General features: G+C 39.1%; 1 protein-coding gene across 4 annotated transcripts in view; it reads right to left on the reverse strand.

Moving 5' to 3' along the window:
- Positions 1-19,868, reverse strand: part of ARHGEF3 (Rho guanine nucleotide exchange factor 3) — a 118,269-nt gene that overhangs the window by 63,456 nt on the left and 34,945 nt on the right. For 3 of the 4 annotated variants that reach the window (XM_021409459.1, XM_021409460.1, XM_021409465.1), the window contains one exon: positions 16,111-16,177. In XM_021409459.1, coding sequence (XP_021265134.1) covers positions 16,111-16,177 — 67 coding nt within the window. Of the gene's footprint in view, positions 1-6,642; positions 6,799-16,110; positions 16,178-19,868 lie in introns of those variants that run through there. The other variant, XM_021409463.1, reaches the window with a different exon arrangement.

Genomic DNA, 19,868 nt, shown 5'->3' on the forward strand with positions numbered 1-19,868 from the left:
ACATTTAGAAACAGAAACTGGATTATGAGTTCACCAACCACATTACACAATTAAAGGTGTTTTATAAAAGTAAATCTCAGACCTCAGACTGTGCACAATCAAATCCCTCTTACAGTACAGTTCTTGGGTGGATATGCACTGATGGACCTGATACAACTGTAATGACGGCTTGGGTTGGGATCCGATAAAGTCATAGAAGAATAAAAATGGTACAAAATTAAGCCATTATGCCTCACTCCACAAAAATTGTAGTTAAATCCAAAAGAATCGATATAAAACAACAAAAGATGGTCAATCCATCATTCAAAGAAAGATAAAGGCATTTTATTCTGCAAACAGAACCAAAAAGACATCAGAAGACATCACTGAGATGCTCAAGTATGTGTTCCCAACACAGTATAGCCAACAAAAAACATGAAATTGTTGTCTTTTTTTAAAACAAATCCTATGTATTCTGGAACTATAACAAATGTCTCCGGTAATGGAACAGATGTAATTTCACTGTTAATGAGGAGGAACAAGAACACACACAAGTGGACAGTAGCTTTGTTAAATAACTGACTCAAAGGCTCACTCACTGGCAGCCACACAGCTCCTGTTCAACAAAGCATGTGGCAGCTCCAATATAGCACAGCTCTGACGAGAGCCAGTGCCAACTGCAAGAGGTGCAGGCACTCCAGGAAGGCTGCAGGGTTAAAGGGAACACAGAGGAAATAGCATCCTGTGGTTGTAGCCGTGAAGTTATCCAACAGCAACTATGTAGTAAGCTTTGGACCAGTGCATTTAAACGGAGTACATGGGTTTAAAACACAGAGCTACAGTTCACAAAGTAGCATCTATGGAGGATAAGTGTCCAAGGCAAAGCTGCTGAGGAAAAGCACAGCATAAAACAGTTAACACATGAATACGGACTTACATCCCACAAATTATATAACTAAATCTCAGTACGCTCAGTAGAAACAAACTTGTGTCAGCTGTGATGTACAGACCAAGAGAGATGAAAGCAGAGGGGAGCTGTAAGGAAAGCAGCGACCCTGAGTGAGCCAGGACAGCATGCATGGGTAGGTGAAGGTTGCCTGGCCTTGATCCTAGCGGATCACTTTCCCTGCTGTATTTCAGCTTTTCTACTTCCTGAAAAGTAACAAACCAAACAAACAGAAGCAAACAAAAAATACTACCTATCTTATCTGAAAGTTTGTCCCAGTGACTTTGTTAGCCAAGTCATTTCATATAGAAATTGACAAATATCATCAACCTCTGTTAATGTTTTAATTTTCTAAGAATTTCAAAGGTTATTATCAGAGTATAAGGTGGGGGGAAAAAACCAAAGTGGCAAAACTTATTACAGTAATTGAGCCACCAGATACAGTTCTTTGCCCATAATAAGTGGATTAGAAGCGAAGTCTGCAGTCGATATTGCTCATTAAATTAATCCCTGCTCTCTGCGAGCATCTTTTACCCAAAGGAGTTACAACTCCAGGCTCAGTTGCCATAGTGCAAGGCAGCTGACCTCTTTATCTCTCATGTGCCAGAAAATTAGTTCTTAAGTATTGCTCTCTATTGTATGTTTAAGGTCATATCATTTTATCTCAATAATTTGGAGTGCATTCCTTTCACAAAAGATGCTAGAAGTACAGAAGTACAGAGAAGTAGCTTTAGGCAGAACCCGGAAGGATTCTGTGAGTAAGTGCTGTATGCATTGCACACACTTAGAGCAGAGTAAGGCTTCCCTGCAAAGCTGAGGGTCAGACAATGAAACTAATGTATAACCCAAAAACGGAAATCAGCCAAGCAGCACGTTAAGGAACAAGCTGAACTTCCTAAGCAGGGCTCACAATGGGCTTAAACACCTATTTCACACATTGATATATTTATTTGTCATTTGGGCAAACAAATTCTAATCACAACATATCACATGATGCTAGATTTACCATGCCAGTTTATATCATTACACAATACTGTGTTAAACCAAAAACGACAACATGAATCTTTACTCAACACATCACCTGTACTGGTCCACGCACAGCACAGGAGAGATTGACTGATTTTCTAATTCTGTTTCATTACCTAGCATACAAAGTATCCCAAGTTCTTATTAATACTGCCTACAATCATCTACGGCCGTGACAGTCACCAGTTCTAATAAGAGTTATTTTTTTGGACAGCGTGGCCTGAAGAGATATGTGCAGTAGGGAGAAGACAAATGACACAGCCAAGATGTAAGAAATTAAAAAAATATATATTTTAGATAAACAGTTTGGTCGCTGTAACGCAAGAAGAGATTCTGACTAAATGCTTCAACCTTTCTCTCACTGCAGTTACCAGTCAGTAACAACATATGCCTTGAATCCAACTTATATTGGGTATAAAATTACTAGGAAAAATATTAATGGCCTTCTATCTTAAGGCTAGTTGAATAATGCCTAATTTAACATTTCCTGCCACAGGTGGTGGGATATAACCTCACATGGCAGACTTCAGAATGCAACTACAAGAGGCAGCAGCAGTGTCACCTTACTCAGCTTAAAGCCAGAACACTCGTGATACTGGAACAAGAGCAAGCCCCACAAAGGATTGTTTTCCATGCTATCACATTCCTGTTGCGCTGACATTCAAGTTTCTAAGATGAAATAAAGGCACAGATGCTTTAAAAACAAAATGACATGGTACAATGTAAAGTTCTTGAAGCAAGTCTGTATAGTGGGAGACCATAGCACATTAATCACACGAGCATCTGTGCAATAGCAGCTAGGCTCCTCTGGATTTCCTGTTGAATAGAGTCTTCCTGATAAATTTAGTTCAGAGTTAACGCATGAGAAATTCACAGCGCTGCTCATTCATTCATTCCTGGTTTAAGCTTCAAGACAAATTAATCTCCTGTCATCTTTCAAGACCAGCTCTTTTTAGCTTAGCACAGCCTACCGCTCACCTGTGTGGCAGCACCAGCTGACTTCCTCGGCCACACGCTGACAGCCCCAGCAGCCTGGAGGCACAGGACCAGCACTGCCCGCCTTCCAGCTGACCTGCACACCACACACACCTCCTTGGGCTGTAACTTCAGAGTACTGATTGCTAACACGAACTTTTACAAAGGAGAAGAACTATTTACCCTACATTCCAGTATCAGTGTTTTATGTTAACTTGGCAAAAAGAACTTGCTTCAACTGTAAAGAGAACCAAAAATTCCTTGCAATTTTATAATAAAATTTACTTCCATATATATATTTCCGCTGCCCTCTACTGATTTGAATATGAGACATTACAGATGTATTTTTCTTGATACAAAACCTAAGCAAAAGCTTAATTCCTACTGAAGGAGATGGCCTGGTTGCCCACAGGTCTGGGGGTGCCATGTCCCGCCCCGCACACATTCAGCTGGTGGGCTGTATGAGTACCAGAAGTAGTAACAGAACTTGCTTGTTCTTGGTGTCCCAAGCAAAAAAAAAAACAACAAAAATGACAGGCCCTAAATCTGTTACAGCATAGCAGAAAATTCCTAAGATAGTCATTTAAGACAGTCACCGAACCTTGGGTAGCTAAGTCGCTCACATCTCTGCCTGGCAGAATGGCAGCTCCTTTTCACCTCTCCCTGAGCAAAAAATTAAGTTTTATTTCTTCAATTCTGTCACAATGGATTCGAGATTTTCCAGTCCATGTAATATGAAATGAACACCGAAGTGAACAATGAAATCAAAATTACATTCAATGTGTTTAACACAAACAACAGGAAATGGGTGTGCATGTACGGGATGCTGTAAGGACAAGGATCAGCAGAGCTTTGTTTGAGGACTGATAGTTATTCTATCTTAATTTAAACCTTCTTCCCTCCCCTTTTCACAAGACAGGGAGAATATCAGTCAGTGAAATCTAGCAGAGAGCTGAACATGCTGCTACTTCTTCAGTATGCTATCAGGTAAGTGAAATTCAGATAAATGAATTAAATATATTTTTACTTCTTTCTCCTTGAGAATTCCTTGCTATATGAGTCCTCAGCAATCATTATTACATGACTTGACTGACTCAGAACTTCAAGACAGACTTGAATACTGCCACATTAATTATGCTTTTAACTAAGACTTATAATCAATATCCAGGGATTCTAAATTTGCCCACATAGAAACAAAAATTAAGTGGCAATTTAAAAGACTCCATACGCTATCTAGATTCACCTGCACTTCCCACAAACCCTTTGAGCTGCAATCTTTTACATCCAGTTCTTTGTGCCCCGAGTGATAATAGAAGTCTGTGCACAAACAGTGCCAGCATCCCCAACACGCTGACCTGATGAGGGTGAGCTTCCTCACCGTGTAAGTTTATGCTGAGTTTATTATAGATCCAGTTGTAAAATTGAGAATAAAGCAAAATTAGAGTCTAAATTTACCCTGAAAAGCATTGTGCTCCTGACGGCCTGAGACTTTCCTTGTCTGGGCAGCACTGAGCTGCACCAGCTTCAGCTGAACATGAAATCACAGCTGTCACCCACCACTTCTGCTTCCAAACCCGCATCACCTGCGTGCGGCTTTTGTGGAATGAAAAATCACAATGAAACTTTCTCACTTGAAAAACAGGTTTGTTCTAGTAATGTTTTTTCCTTATTTTTCTTGTTTAACAACTTCATGAGTCTCATGGAGCTTTTCACTGTAATAAAATAACTCACTTTGCTCTTTCTGTGCACTGCACCAGAACCACATATAGCAGAAGGAAAATTTCCATAAGCTAGGTCTCCATGTGGCTTTTAATGGCTTGCGTTTGCATAAACTGCAGTCATCCCTTACTGCTCTAACACTGTTAGGTTCCTGTACGGCGTTGGATTCCAGTGCCTCAAGTGCTGCTCCTCAGCATCACAGATCAGATAAAATGGCTGCGCCCAAAATGGATTTTTCAGCGTAGATAAAAATGATAATGCTTTCACTAAAATCACATGTTGCTATTTCTGTTTCTGTCTTTCACATATATCGAACCCGAACACAAATACACTTCAGCTCAGTTTCTCAGGAAACAAGGCTCACGTAATGTTGGTGGATATCCGCATGACTCCCGATTCTGGAATTATTTTTCTTTTAAAGTTTTTGTTTTGTGTTTTTTACCCGGTTTCAATCAAAATTGACAAAGGGCTGAAGTTTTCAGTGATTTTGGAAGATGCATATAGCCAAGGAGTCAGAATATGCACCCAACTTGAAAGATTTCAGCACGAGCTCTGTAATACACCAGAGAATTCACGTGATCCTACATCACTGGCAGACATGCATCCCCCCAGCATTCCATGACAACCATAGCATTCATTAGATTTCTTCTGCTGTACATTTTTGAGTAAGCAACAACCAAAATACGTACCCACAGCAAACATGAATATTAAGTACACGCAAAAACACTACATCAGTTTTACAGCACAGCAGTTAGCAATCAGCAGCCTCACTCTTTATTAAATAGCTTAACACTGAGAAATCAAATGCACAACATTTATTAAAGCGAGTTTCACAAGCTGAATGACTCTTCATTTCTCAGACTCTCTGGATAAACTTCCTGAGCCTGCTGCAATTTTGATCTACCTCTCAAACACAGTTTAAGTCGGAACCACACAAAGCATTCCACCTAAAATCTTAAAAACATTCAGAGCAATACATTTGTCATAAACCATCTCCCTTGCTACTGAAAATTCTGTTAAAGGGAATATAAAACACAATATATTCAATTAACAATTTAGTTTTAAGCTTCAGTGTACTTAAGCCACAGCATTCTCCGCAGCAAACACAAGAGCTTGCAGGCCACTGAACAGAGCCCTGACTTACTTGCCTCACATTCCAGTTTCTCACCTTTATCACAATTCTAAGAAATTCAGAGTAGGGTTTTATTCAACATATGCACAAATGTTTTGAAACAACTTCACTTCCCAACTAAGAGGCTGTCCAGCCAGTGGCAGGATGATTTGGTCTGGGATTAGAGCTGCAAAGTTAGAAATCAGATTTGTCCAGCTGGGATGCTGATGTGCTACTCTTATTCGTAATCAATAGCCCAACATGAAAATCCCACACAAGTTACTTAGTTAAGAATTCAATGCTAACCCTTTCCTATATTTATTATCAGTCTTTCTGCTTTCCAAGATGCAAAGTCTAAAAGTGCAGACAATTTTCCCGGTGATACCTCACACACATGCAAGCACAGCACAGTACTTATGCTCTGTAAATACATTATATACAGGATCTGTTACAGCTTTCACTTTGGCAATGCATAAACTTATCCGTATAGTTTAAAATGTTCCCATTTGAACTTGGGCATCAGAACAAATGATTGGTTTTACACTAGCAGAGACAGATAAATGTATGTATTTATGGTAATACAGAAAAATGAAAAACAAAAAAAAAAAATCCAGCGAACCCCGACTGTCCCACAACGATAAAATTCCAACACACAGAGAAAACTAAACCACCACCTATCCCACTGGGAATAGCAGAGTATATTTATCTACATTTTTAAAAAAATCTTTCTTACAGAAGGGAACACTCCTGCTATGCACCATTTTTTTCATCGACACATAATTTTAAATCCTGCCATGCTTGGAAGCATTATCTGTGCAATTTCAACTTACTGCAATGCCATGCAAGCAAACAATGAAAAGTCACGCGATCCTGAGTGTACACTTACCTGATGATGCACAAAGAAACAACACCACACCATGAGGCACTTCGTATTGTACTCAGATTTAGGAGGCTTCCTAAGCTTTAGCCTGACAGTGAAAACTCTTTGCTGCAAAGAAGTCCCTATGTTTCTCCTTCAGTTTTCGGCAGGAACTCCTCCCCACGCGGCCACATAGCTTGCTCTCGCTTCCTGTCATGCAGCGTACTAGCACTATCATCAGCTGAGTGACACATACCGTCACGTCTCTCTCTGCTTTGCTTGTTTTTTCCCCACAGACTGCTCTGAACAATATTTTTTGAAGATAAAAGTGTTTTAAAAATTGCTAGCAAGTATAAAGAGAATGGCAGCAGTACGGCAAAGGTAAAGGCAACACTGACGTGTTTCAAGTAATAGGTAGGTGCCTGAGGGAGCTTTGGGATTCAATAACTGAAACACAGTCCGCCTCCTACATGCTCAGTTCTCAAATAATGGCAACGGCCTTTAACTCAAAAGAGCATAACTGTCTCTAAATATAGATGCCTCAGTCAGAAAATAAAACATCTGGTATATACTAGGTGAAGCTTTCAAACACATAGTTCACAGAAAAATTCAGTATTCCAGAAGATAAGGGTTCTGCTAAACAGTTCTTAAACTATCAGAGGCATAAGGACAAGAGCTCAGCAAAGAGTGTTTTAGAATCAGCCCAGAATCCATGCCCAAAGATGAGGTTGGCAGAGGGCCCAAATTTTTCATTTGAGGACACGTCAAGGAAGTGCAACATCTGATTTTATCTGTGGGAGTTCTCTACAAGTGAAGAGCTCACCCCATCACAGGAAACCCTAATCCTTTGCCATCAGAATTTGGTAATCCCTCACCCAGGCTTGAAAAATAAATACTGTGAAAAAGCTCTGGGCAAGATCCAGAACACAGGATTAAACGTTAGATGCTGAAGTTCAGAACTGCAACCCAAAAGTTTTGCCTCAGCAGTTGTGCAAGTCAAAACTCTACAGGCAGCTCACCTTTTTCTCTCACGTGTGCCCAAATTCCTGATCACACTTATAATGACAATGATCTCAGCTCCAGCCATGCTGAGCTTTCACCATTTCATACATAATTCCAGCTACGATTCAGAAACTAGGGAGATTCTCACAAGTCTTAAGAAAAGGTGCAACAAGTGCCAGATCCTGGAGCCCGCAGGATGTTGGTGCCCACTCCTACAAAACGGAGCGTTCCCCAAGATGCCTGAGACCTCAAACTTTCTACGGAGGCAGCCCCGAATCAAAATGATTTTATTATTATTTCTTTATGATAAAGATGGAAGGTCTCCTGTCTTCTTCCTTCAGTCGTGCTGTCCAAACTAATCTTCCTAGGACTGGTCCATGACTGCCTTCATTTTACAGCTGTTTCACAAGGCTGTCAGTCTGCCTTGGATGAAGAAGACACAGTTGAAACTTAGATCACTTTTGTGAGAATACTTAAGCTGTGAATTGCTGAAAATTTGAAACAGTATTTGGAAAAGTAAAAAGCTTTCCAAAGTCAGTGTAGGCACAGACTGAAGCTGTTTTCTAACTGCATTACGTGGTTGAGGGATGCTAAAGTTAACTCCCCCAAAAATTTTACAATTAATCACAACCTAGTGACTGCACCTCTGTATACTTTTTTAATCAAAGGCAATGTAACCAATGTTTTTAAACGTGCCTTTCAGAGTTTTAAAATGTTACCTCAAATCACATTAGGTTCCTGTTATATGCAGTGCTTCATACATCTCGAATAAATTTAATAAGACATGAAAAGAACACCATCACTTTGCTCTTACTAGGCATGAGCCACATTTTAAAGATGGCCTTATTTATGAACTGCTCTGTGCTTACTGAACACAGAAAATAGCATTAGTTGTCAATAAGAATCTTGTTCTTATGTTTATTTTATACATAACTAGGACTCATTCTAAGACTGGGATGCCGTAGAGCAAACCCAGCTGTGAAAGCACTTCAATGCTTAGGAAGAACAGCAGTCTTCACACAGAGTACCAGAAAACCCACTCAGAACGCTTCTTCCAATCGAAAACATCAGAAGAAACTCCACTTCCTTCCCTGCCATCAGCTCCCAGGTTCTTACAAGCTCTTCCAGTTCTTCCTCAGGCTTTCCTTCTCCTTCACTCATTAGAGGACTTTGAAGAGATTTCTGCCACAGGTACAAGTTGACAACCTGTATCAGAACCTGTGGAACCGCAGGCAGACAGGCAGGTAACTGAATAAAGCCTCTACTACAGCACTGAGAATTTCCCAGCTGTTTCAGGAAATAATGGTTTTGGAACCATCTACAAATGTGTATGCCATTTATTTACTTTTAATTTAAAACTAATCCAAGCACTGACAAACTGGAAGTTTTTACAACACATTCACACCGATCAGTGACCATTTTTACCCTTAAGAGCACTGGGAAACCAAATAACAGACCTTCACAATGATTTGGTTAAAAACCAAACAGGTTGCAATGACATCAAGTTCTACTGGATGCATCATAACTAGTACAACCATTACGTCCAATATTTATTTTAAATTAAAACTGCTATTCTGAAACAGTGTAACAATTAAAATGCCAACGTATACTTCAAATTTGTTTCTAAAAGGTTGTTTTCTCAGACAAAATGGTATCAAGTTCAGCTGGAAAACAGCATCATACTGTTAACCATTACAATGAAAGTTTCTGAAACAAAGTCATAGGAAATACTGATTTCACATCACGTGTTCTCAAAAAGCAGTCACTGCTGGGGTGGGGGGAAACAAATACAAAGACATGGGCAGAGTTTGGTGTGAGTTAAATTGAGCACAGGTCAAGTTCATCTGCTGCTGAACAAAGAAAAGAACAGTAAATGACAGCAGGAGTACAAGGTAACACCCAAACTATGATTAAAGGCAGGAAATCTGCTATATAACAGAACATCAAACTAGGCCTAAGAGAATGACAGTTGGACCTATCTGCTTTATCACACGTGGCTTCTAGCTCAGAATTGTTTGTATGTGTAAAAGAGCTGGTGCAACAGGTTTACAGCACACACAGAATACTTCTACTATAAATAACAAATCACACCCAGAACAAAAATAAACTTGCTGCAAAACACTTAAGAGAGACCCATAAAACAAAGTCCTACAGTGTTAATAAAGTGACTGCATACTGCATATTTCTAGAAAATATCTATTCTGTGAAAATACAATATGAAATTATAAGAGAACTTTAGAAAAGAGAGATATATTATTTTTTGTTATCATAAAAAAATGACAATATTAATCTGAATGAATCCAAGATACAATAAATGTAATGCATATCTTTTACAATACAAGTGATAGAAAAGTCTGCAGATGTAAAAGCCTATCAGTGTCTTCATTTCAGGAACACGTTTAACCAAGTGCTCCATAAGCATGCCCCAAAATTATTGCCACAAAAACAACTAAAGTATATTTTATATAACTAGCACGTAATTAACTTGAAAGTAGCCTTGTAGATTAGGCTATGTACTTAACTCAAAGATGACTTTGATGTAAAAGCTAATCATAATAAAACAGCTACTGAATTTAATTTAGGAAAACACTGCTAACTCCTAGGCATCACAGAATTCTCTAGACAGCATGAGCAGTAACAGCTCATAGTGTGCTTTGTGAAAGCATGTGAAAGAAAACGTTTTTTGCACCTGAATCCCAAATGATGAGAAACCTGGCAAAGTCGAAAGAACAGGCTGCCTCATTCATCTCATCCAAGCACACAGAAATACAACTCGAAAAACAACAACAAAACTGCAGTGAGCATAGTCATGATGTTTTCTCCTTCCTCTTCTTTACAATACACTTTATGAAAGTAAAGCGTCCATGCCTGAGCACAGCATGTGTCAGTGGTGGGAAGTAAGGGTTAACAACTCCTCTCTATGAACAACTCATAGATATCTCTCCAGCACGTGCCCAAGACTTTTGCAGCACTGCTGTATGAGAAGAACCTTGTCACGTACACAACCCAGTGATCCTTCAAAAGGATAAAGCCATTTAGCACAGGTCTAAGAACCCATTTACAAATCAGGTTTTGCTGGAATAAAACACTCTGACTTTCTGACATAACTATGCCCATCATATATTGTGGATAAAACCTGATTATTGTGGTAATTAAACTGTGCATCAGATTGGAATAATACACTCTTACATTCTTTAAAACTTTTAAATTCAGTGTATACATTAAGAACACCATAATTCCGATGTGTGTTTTGGAACTACGGATGGACTTGACTATGATCCAGTTACGCAAAAGCCACACAATGAATTTCTGATAGCATCTCTATTTTTTTGCCAACATAAACCTTGCTGTTCCAAGAAAAATTAGCCTTGTGACTAATCAACAACAGTTCCAATGGTTTGCTCAAAAACAAAACCAATAATAAAATATTTAAAGCTCCACCCATAGGTTAAGCAGGGAAGACATCAAAGCCAGCTCTCCTAAAAGTGAAAAACAGCATCCAGGCTGCACACTTGCACCAATTTATGAGCTGTGGTCTTCTGAACTAGAAATAGTGCATCAAGGACAGAAATTTCTAGCGCTCTTACTGTCTCCTATGTTGCTGCTGTCAACAGTTTAAAGTTTCCCCACCCCTGCAATGCTACAAAGTATGAACTGCAAGACTACAGAGGAAATCAGCTTCTACTGAACCTGTTACGCAGGCGTGATGTTTACAGTATCCATCTTCTAAGACAATTAGGCAGAAAGACTTACAGAATTGCTTCTTACCACTGCTAATAGCAGATATCAGGGGCATTCTGGCCAGAACGTTGACAGAAGCACAACAGCCCCTCCACAAAAGCAGGATAAAAGAAATTCTGAACCAAGACTAAAGGAGGAGGAAGTGCTGGGGCAATTAAGCTCAGAAGCGGAGGAGTCTGCAACCCCACTGAAAGAAGAAAGAGGGAGAGCTCTAAAAGGAGCAAGTAGAGCACAAGTATACGTCATCTCTTAGAAAGGAGAAAAAGTGGGGAATTTTCTTTTCAAAGAGGGGTGAGACGGATCAGAGATCAAGAATCCACCTACTATTTCCTTAGCAAGCTGCAAGATGCTAGGGGGAAATCAGAGGACTGTCCACAGAGGGAAATGCACGAGCACACAGTGAGAGCAGGCACAGGGAGCGGGGACACCGACAGCACTGCCCCCGGCAGAGCAGCCCCCTCCTGCTGCACGGGATGGCATTATGCACAGAAACCTTCTTCTTACTCCAAGGAGGAAACTACTGAAATTGTGCCTACAAAATGCAAGTGCATTAAAAAGAAAAAAAACATAATTGTGCTTTTTAATGTATATAATAAGATGTCTTAAAAAATTACATTGGTCTTATTTCGTTCATACTCCACAATAAGATAATGGTATTGAAGCACATTTAATCTATAGACATTAGCTCATAAGTTTTCTTCAACAAGTACAACTAAAGGCCTGTTTGGTACCAGAGCAGCATCTGTTACGGGTAACTTCATTGCTGAAGCAGTGCCTGTATCCATTGGTACTCAATTAAATAGAACCAGCCAGAATCCAGAAGCAAAAGGTGTTTTCTGCAGTGGTACATGATCATGTAATTTACTTAATCAAGTTAAAGCCAGGAGAAAAAGAACTTCTCTCTTAGCAACCTGTACCTTGTTTAGTCATGCACCCTCGAGGGCATAAATGAAGTCTGCCAGCCTGCACAAAACACATGTGCTGTTTTGCAAATACTGTCTGAAAAGTGAGGAATTCTTCACGTTTGGCATGAAATACATCTTCTCTCCCCACACACACATACCTGAAATAAAATTAGCAAGGAAACCACTTACAAACTTAAAACTGACCTTCAGCAAGTTTAACACTTTTTTTTATGTCAAGCTTCTCATAAAATAGATCAGCCTTCCTCCCAGATGACCACATCTGCAGTTTGGTTAGATGCTTTTGCAAAACCAAAAAGGAAACAGAAAACAAGGAAATATGAAGAAGAACAGTTGCAGTAAATTATCTTCAATCTTTAGGCAACTGCACACCAAACATCTCAAAATGTCTCAAGTAGAAAATGTTGGTTTAGATTTTGCTATTGATTTATTTTTAGCACTAAAGTTAGTGTAGGAGAAATAAAAGAGAAACAGTCATAATGGTTCAGACGTCTGTTTAAAATATGCAGGAAGTGATGCTAGCTATTTGTGGAACAGTATAGAGAAAAATCAATGATAAGCACAGACAAAAGCAGCATCCTCTTCAGCTACACCTCCAAGCCTGGCACTCCACATTAACCAGGTAACTACTTTTCTTTTGACTGCAGTTTCTTTACAGCCACCTGCAGTGTCGTATCAGCAGGGCTGCTATGGACCATTCTTGTAAATACATCTAAATACATCATTAGGAAAAACTAAATCACTTAAAGGCTTTTAGTAGCATGAGCCTATCACTCATGTAATTAAGGCACTCTAGAAAATCATCCTGCTGGTGAAAACAGAAGCAGTGATTTTGAGGAAGCAGGAGGGGAGATAGACAAAGAAGTTAAAATCTGAGATTCCTCAGGAGAGATTCCTAGACTACTTGAATTCAGATATTACTTACAAATAAGCTTGGCTATACTTAGTATGGATGAAATAGCACACAGGCATGTAACTCAAGGCTGTCTCATAACTCACAAAGGAGCAAAGAAGCTTTAATTCTCACATCTTCCACCGATAGGTGCATGATTGTACAAATACTGGATGCTTTTGGTTTTTGTTTGTTTTTGTTTCCATGCCTATGTATCTGCTTTCACACACTCCAGCTTTCCTCCATATCCCTCTCCACTCTCTCACACTATCACTACATCTTTCACTGCTTTCTCCATCATGATTCTCTCTCCTCCAAGTTAGGCTTCCCTCTCTTTTCCTCTCCAGTGCTACACCCAGCATCCTCCTCTCCTTTATTTCTCTTATACTTCAAGTACCACATCCACCACCTAAGCTCCTGTGTTCTGGTTTTCAAGTTATACTTGTGCCCTGTTTGTGATATTCTTATCTCCCTCCACAGGTTCAGTGTTTCAGTGTTTCTTCCTCTCTGAAACTACAATTCTCTCCAAAGATACCATCCCACTAAAACACTGTTTGTTGGGCATGTGACTGTGCAATCTTTTCAGAGGACAAATTAATCAGATGCATTATGAGTATATGCAGGAGCAGCATATACCAGAGAGATTGCACTGCTTGGTACATTTAAGCCTAAATTTCATTGAAACAGGAATTTTGCCAGACTTTTTTTTTTTTTCCTTTTTTTAAACCAAAAATCAGCTCTCCGTTGACACACAGAATATTGCTTAACCTTCTGGAAATAATTGTTACTGTTATCTAGAACAGCATCGGCAGAAACATAAACAGTATCATCTTGATATGGAAATTCCTATGGAGAAAAACCATGAGATTCAAAAGAACACCTCAAAATGGAAAAAAGCTTCTTCTGATAAAATACGTTGAAGCACAGTGAGGAAGACAGAAGTGCAGAGGAGTTTCCCCTTGGTAAGAGTTAAGCATCTGGTCTCTCTTATCTGTCTCTGAGGTTTGCGTTGGTGTTTGCTCGCTGATGCTTTAACAAGCCCACTTGATCAGCATGAGATACAGACATGCTAAACCAGTGATCTGATCTGACTGCGAAGTGAGGACAGGTAAACTCATAAAACATCATCATTTTATGCTTAACAACTTTCTTCTGCTTTATTGTTTGTCACTGATGAAATGACCTCACATTACAGTTTGCAGTATAGAAACAGCACAGGTGTTTTTTAAAAAGCATAGCTATGAATAAGTCACCCCCACAGTTTTCTCTGTTTCACTCAAGAATGGCACTGATCCACTGTCAACATTAACATAGTTCATTTACCCAACAAGTTTTCATACTTGCTTAAGAAAAGATATCAAAAATACTCTTTTATCATTAACTGTCTGTGCCAAAACTTTTGTGACCTGAAGCCTGCTCACTGAGTTTTCCATAACACACTTTTTCCACCCTTCAAAACAAAGCTGATGCTGACACACTACAGAAGTCAGCAGAGATTGAGCTCTCTGGTCCAGCACTCAGCTGCCTTGGCTTCAGCATCCAAACAGATCTAGTGAACAACTGCTACAGCTTCTTCCCCAGATGCAGTTTATTTCAGATAATTCTCTTCTACTGCCAATTACTATGCATTTTATGAAATATTAAAGCTATGGAACTGGAAGTCTGTGCTAGTGTCCCATAAGTCTACTTAGAAATAAGAGGGCAGACAACTCCACAAATCCTCATTTCTACGCATGAAGGAAGCAGTCAGGAGATCCTTTTCACAACAAGCAATAGTGGGTGCTCTACTCAAAAATATCAAATTAGAGTACAAAAGTCAGTATCAGATATTGTGAAAAATATTTCTAGTTTTAACAACTCTTATCATATCATGACCACCATAGATCAGTATATCTATAAATGTCATTTATTCTTTCAACAACACATTTAAGTAAAATCTTCTTACTTAAATGCTTTGTTGAAGAAGCTCAAAGAAAGCATACTTACATGCTCTCCTGAAGAGAAACTAAACTTGTTAGGTTCAGTGCAAGTCACTTCTCACTACATATAGCGGTAATTTATTATTACAGAAAATGAATTTTACAAGGCAGAAAAATTCTTCCATTGACCTAAAGATTACAGAAACACTGCTCCTCAGATGCAACACACAGTGACTACTGGACTGTATCCCAAGCTACAGCGCTTACATACACAGCAAACGCTCTTGCCATTTGAACACCACCACCTTAGGCTTTTCAATAAATCATGGAGAAGGCTCTGTCTCAAGAGAGACATTTTGAAATAATTAACCTGCGCAAGTAGCACACCTCAAACCTGAAACAGACATGGAAAAAATTGTCTGACAGTGCAAAAAAAAAAATTGAAGTTCTCAGTTTCATTTGCTTTGCTTTTTCACATCTCTTTTCGTTCTGCTGCTGTGGGAGTGCACATGTGTGCAGATGTCCTTGCTCAGCCAACCAACAAATTAGAAATAAAATCTATTCCCTCCCACCTTGTAAGAAATCTAGGTAATTTTTTGCTACCATTCTCCATCTGTACTTCTACAAAGTTAAGATATACATGTTTCCAATAACTCTACAAACATCTACATTATAGTACCAAAAAAACCTAAAAAAAATTATTAAAAATAGTGTCTGTCATTTCAGTCTTGCTGATTAATTTTCAAATATGAAAACAAATCAAGTTTACTTCACATTTTAATATCAGGCTGTTAAATCAGTTACACTAAATTATCTCCTTGATTCTTCATAGTAAGTTAGCCAACCACATGAACAAAACCTGCTTTTTTTAGAAAGTATTTTAGAAGGTCACAAAATGAAAAAAAAATTATTCTACTGTTTTGCCACGATTTCAGCAGTCACAGATCATACTTTAACCACAAAGTCACACTGCAATAGGATGAAGCAGGAAAAAATATTAAAACAACATCAGACTTACCCCTCTGAAATTCCAGCCTTTAGTAGAAGGAAACAAGGAAAAATTGTTCTGTTGCTGTTGTTTTGGCCTGCAGGATGAAACAAGGAAAACCATTTACCAATTACATTTTCAGCTGTCATGTTTCCTACATCAATAACGGGGTGACAACAGAGGAGAAAAGAAAAACACAGACTTCAGCTCCTAAGACACCTTAGATTTCCTTGGCCGTACTCCTGACAGGCTTCTCTCTTCAGTTCAGAAAAACACTTTAATTTAGATAGCGAGCTAAGGGACATGGCAGCCTTACAAGCCTTCAGAGACGCACCGGCTTGATGTCTGGCAAGAACTTGGCATCACTCTGCGAAGCCCTGACCCTGCGTGTCACTGAAGCCACAGTTGCACCAGGTGACGCAAGCTGTGCACGCGCAGCTGGGCTAGGCCGCCACCAAAGGGCCCTCGGCCCTGACAGCGAGGCTCCGCCAAGCACCGCGTAAAGCGAGCTGGCCGTAGCCGTGTGTGATGTGAACAGCTAGAGCTGACTGCAGGTTTTACTCATTCAAAACCTTCTTCCCACCCTATAATTATCACTGCACAATTATTTCTGAAAAGTAACCATAATATTATCCGCTTCACTCTTAATGAGCGTTTTTCACTCATTAAGATCCTGAAGTAAGATCTTAAATGACTCTGCTAAGGTAGGCAAACATTGCTGAGACTTTACACATGAAGTCAGATCAAAGCTCGACTGACCCGCTGAAGCTGACCAAACCAACACACAGTTCGGTGGCAGGGCTTAAGTGCCGAGCACTCTGCAACTCAAACCATGCAATTATTTAGATTACAGGAATACAGACACCTGGTTAAAAAACAACAAATTAAATGGCTGCCTGTCAAACCTTCTCTCCATCCAACAATAACAGGGCAGATGTTTCTGCACTTCAAGCACTAGACTAACATGAAAGATCTGGGAGCAGCTCCTCCTCTTCTGAGTTCCTGAAGGACTTCAACACACTGTGCCCCAACTCCTGTATTGTCAGGACAGCAGTAATTATCCCTGCCTTAGTTTTCTGTCTTCTCTATTTCAGTGTAAAGTACTTGGTATAAAGTAATACATGCAGTATTTTCGTATTATGAGCTGAGGTAACAGTAGACATTTTTAGATATCAACATAATGCTAATAATGAGATATAATCACAACAATTGAGATGCAACTAAAACCTTGGTGTTAATATTCTCAGGTTTCGCTCCAGGAGCCAGCCAGCCATAAACAACATCAATATTTCAAGCACACTGCAGATACGTCACAGATTTATGATGACTGCCCAGCTAAGAATTTATCCTACTACATCTTTCCAGGTTAAAATATTAAGAAATTCAATTTCTAACCCAAGATCCTCAGTGGAACTCTAACTGCATTATGAGAAGAAAAGAATGTGACCAACAAGATGTTGTTACGCAGATTATCGATTGTCCTGACAGTGGTTCGCATCCATTTTGTTCAGCGGCATACACAAATGATCTCAGACTAGAACCAGACTCGGATTTTCCAAGATGCATTGTGTGCTTTTAATAATTTTCTTCATCTTTAAAGCTATCACTATTACACTATTACACTATTACAGAGCCCTAAATGCCTAGGAAACAAGTCAGTTTTAACAAAAAGTGTGCTTAATTAACAAGGTAGTAAAACTTATCTGTTACTGAGGGTGCTTCCAAGACTTACTGGCCCGATACCTATAGGATGTATCAAAACTTGCTGCTAACTGCTTTTTCATTCTAGGTGTACAGCTCTCTTCTGAACAGAAGAAATTAGACTTAAGAGTTATACTCATTTACCACCTAACAGGTCACCTTAAATCATTTCTTCAAAAACTTTCACTTATATACATCTGACTGGTCTGTTACTTCCCTACTTTGTATTCCATCCAAAATTCAATCAACAATATGACGCCCATAAATGATACAAAGAAACCATTTTCAAATAAAAAGAAAGCAGTAAAGTTAGTTTTGTACTTATGACAGCCTTTAATCAAGCTGTGTATCATGACAGAGAGCCTTTCACAATGCAGGATGGCGTGTGAGTTTCAGAAACAGTTGCTCCCTTGGGCCTCAACACTGGCCCAGGAAAACTTCACTGAGTATTCAAAGTCTAAGCGTGGGCAGAAGAGTGAAAACATCAAGTCTAATTTCCTATCACAACCATTTCATATAGCCTACCTTAAGCTTATTGAGACCTTAATATTACAGAAGTATCTCTTTATCTTACTGAAAGACTGTTCTAGAAGTCTCACCCCTCCCACAGCTAGAAACCACCTAAGCTAATTGTATTCACGTGTCATGGCCAGCGTTCTGAGCCAGCACTTTTCAGTTGAACACACCCTTAAATCAAAGTCAGGTACAGCACCACTTCTAGTTCTCACATATACCTCAAGTAATAAAATATAGTTCTAGCAAAAACAAGACCTTGGTCCTTCACTATCCTAAAATTATTTTGATCTGTCCTCCCAACACATCTATCACAATAAGTGAGAACTATACTGGAAAAGAATTGGACAATTGCAGATTTTGTAAAATACCCTTTTTTCTACAGTGCACTACTTCAAAGAATATTCTGTTTATTGGATAACTCCTCACTGAATTGCGACAGTGTATAAGCTAATTAAAGAAACACTCCATCTGTCTTATAAAGACTCTACTGAATTACTAATTAATTGACACTTTAAACACAAAGACAGAGCTACCAAAAGAATTCCATTTTTGGAATAACCATCAAATTGTATGTGTTGGTAATAGGAATGCTGCATCAGCAAGTGTACTAAAGGCCCTATGCTGACTTCTGTCTGCTAGCTTCCTAGGATTCTGCTGTACAATAAGGATAATTTGAAATCTTACTGGACAAAGTATTTATGGCAGCAGAATATTTTGACACTGGTAATGATCTCTAAGCTGTGGTTCTGTCCTTAACCAAAATGCTTCTAAAAACTATTTTGTAGGCTCTGATGTGCAAAAGGCTGGAGAGAAAGACCCACTGAATTTAACATACAGTAAACACACTGAGTTAAACACAGGGACTGTAGGGACACGGGAGTCAATTTCTATAGTTCAGGAGGCTAATTATAATCAATCAAAATACTGCTTTCTTTCCCAAAACAAAGTATATACTAGAGAAGTTTGGATACAGTAGAAACAAGATGCTGCCATAAATTCTGATAAAGTATTAAACAGGGTTAAGGGTGTCGGTGTTCAGTAGGGAACACTGTTTTAAAAATAAAGATGCATTGCCATCAGACCAAAGTAAATATTATTTGGCTTACAAGCTGATCATAAGCACTTGTCCGGAAACAAAACCTTGATCTTTCTTTAAATGGCTTTGCAAAAACTGATTGCTTTATTTGTTTGTTTATTGAGTATATATCTAGCAAATCTGACTTGGAACTTAAAGTGAAACTTCATTTTTTTTTCTTCTCACCTATCACCATTAGCAATAACATTCACAGAGCAGATCAGTGTAAAAGCTGAGTACGATCCATAACTATTCCTGCCACATAAAACTCAGGACAGAACCCAGCCACATACCCCAAACATTTTGTTGACAATGGTTAAAAAAGAATGAAGTCACAAAATAATGTTTTTGTCCTTAAGGCACGCAGGATTTGCTGTTCAGGTTCCCACACTCAGATACTACAAAGAGACATAATAAAAAGTTGGACAAAGATATCCTTACTGAAAGTTGTGGACAGACACCTCATGAGCGTGGCTCCCAGAACAATCACTGTGTT

Source organism: Numida meleagris, chromosome 11 (genome assembly GCF_002078875.1).
Source record: "Numida meleagris isolate 19003 breed g44 Domestic line chromosome 11, NumMel1.0, whole genome shotgun sequence".
NCBI classification, from domain to species: Eukaryota; Metazoa; Chordata; class Aves; order Galliformes; family Numididae; genus Numida; species Numida meleagris.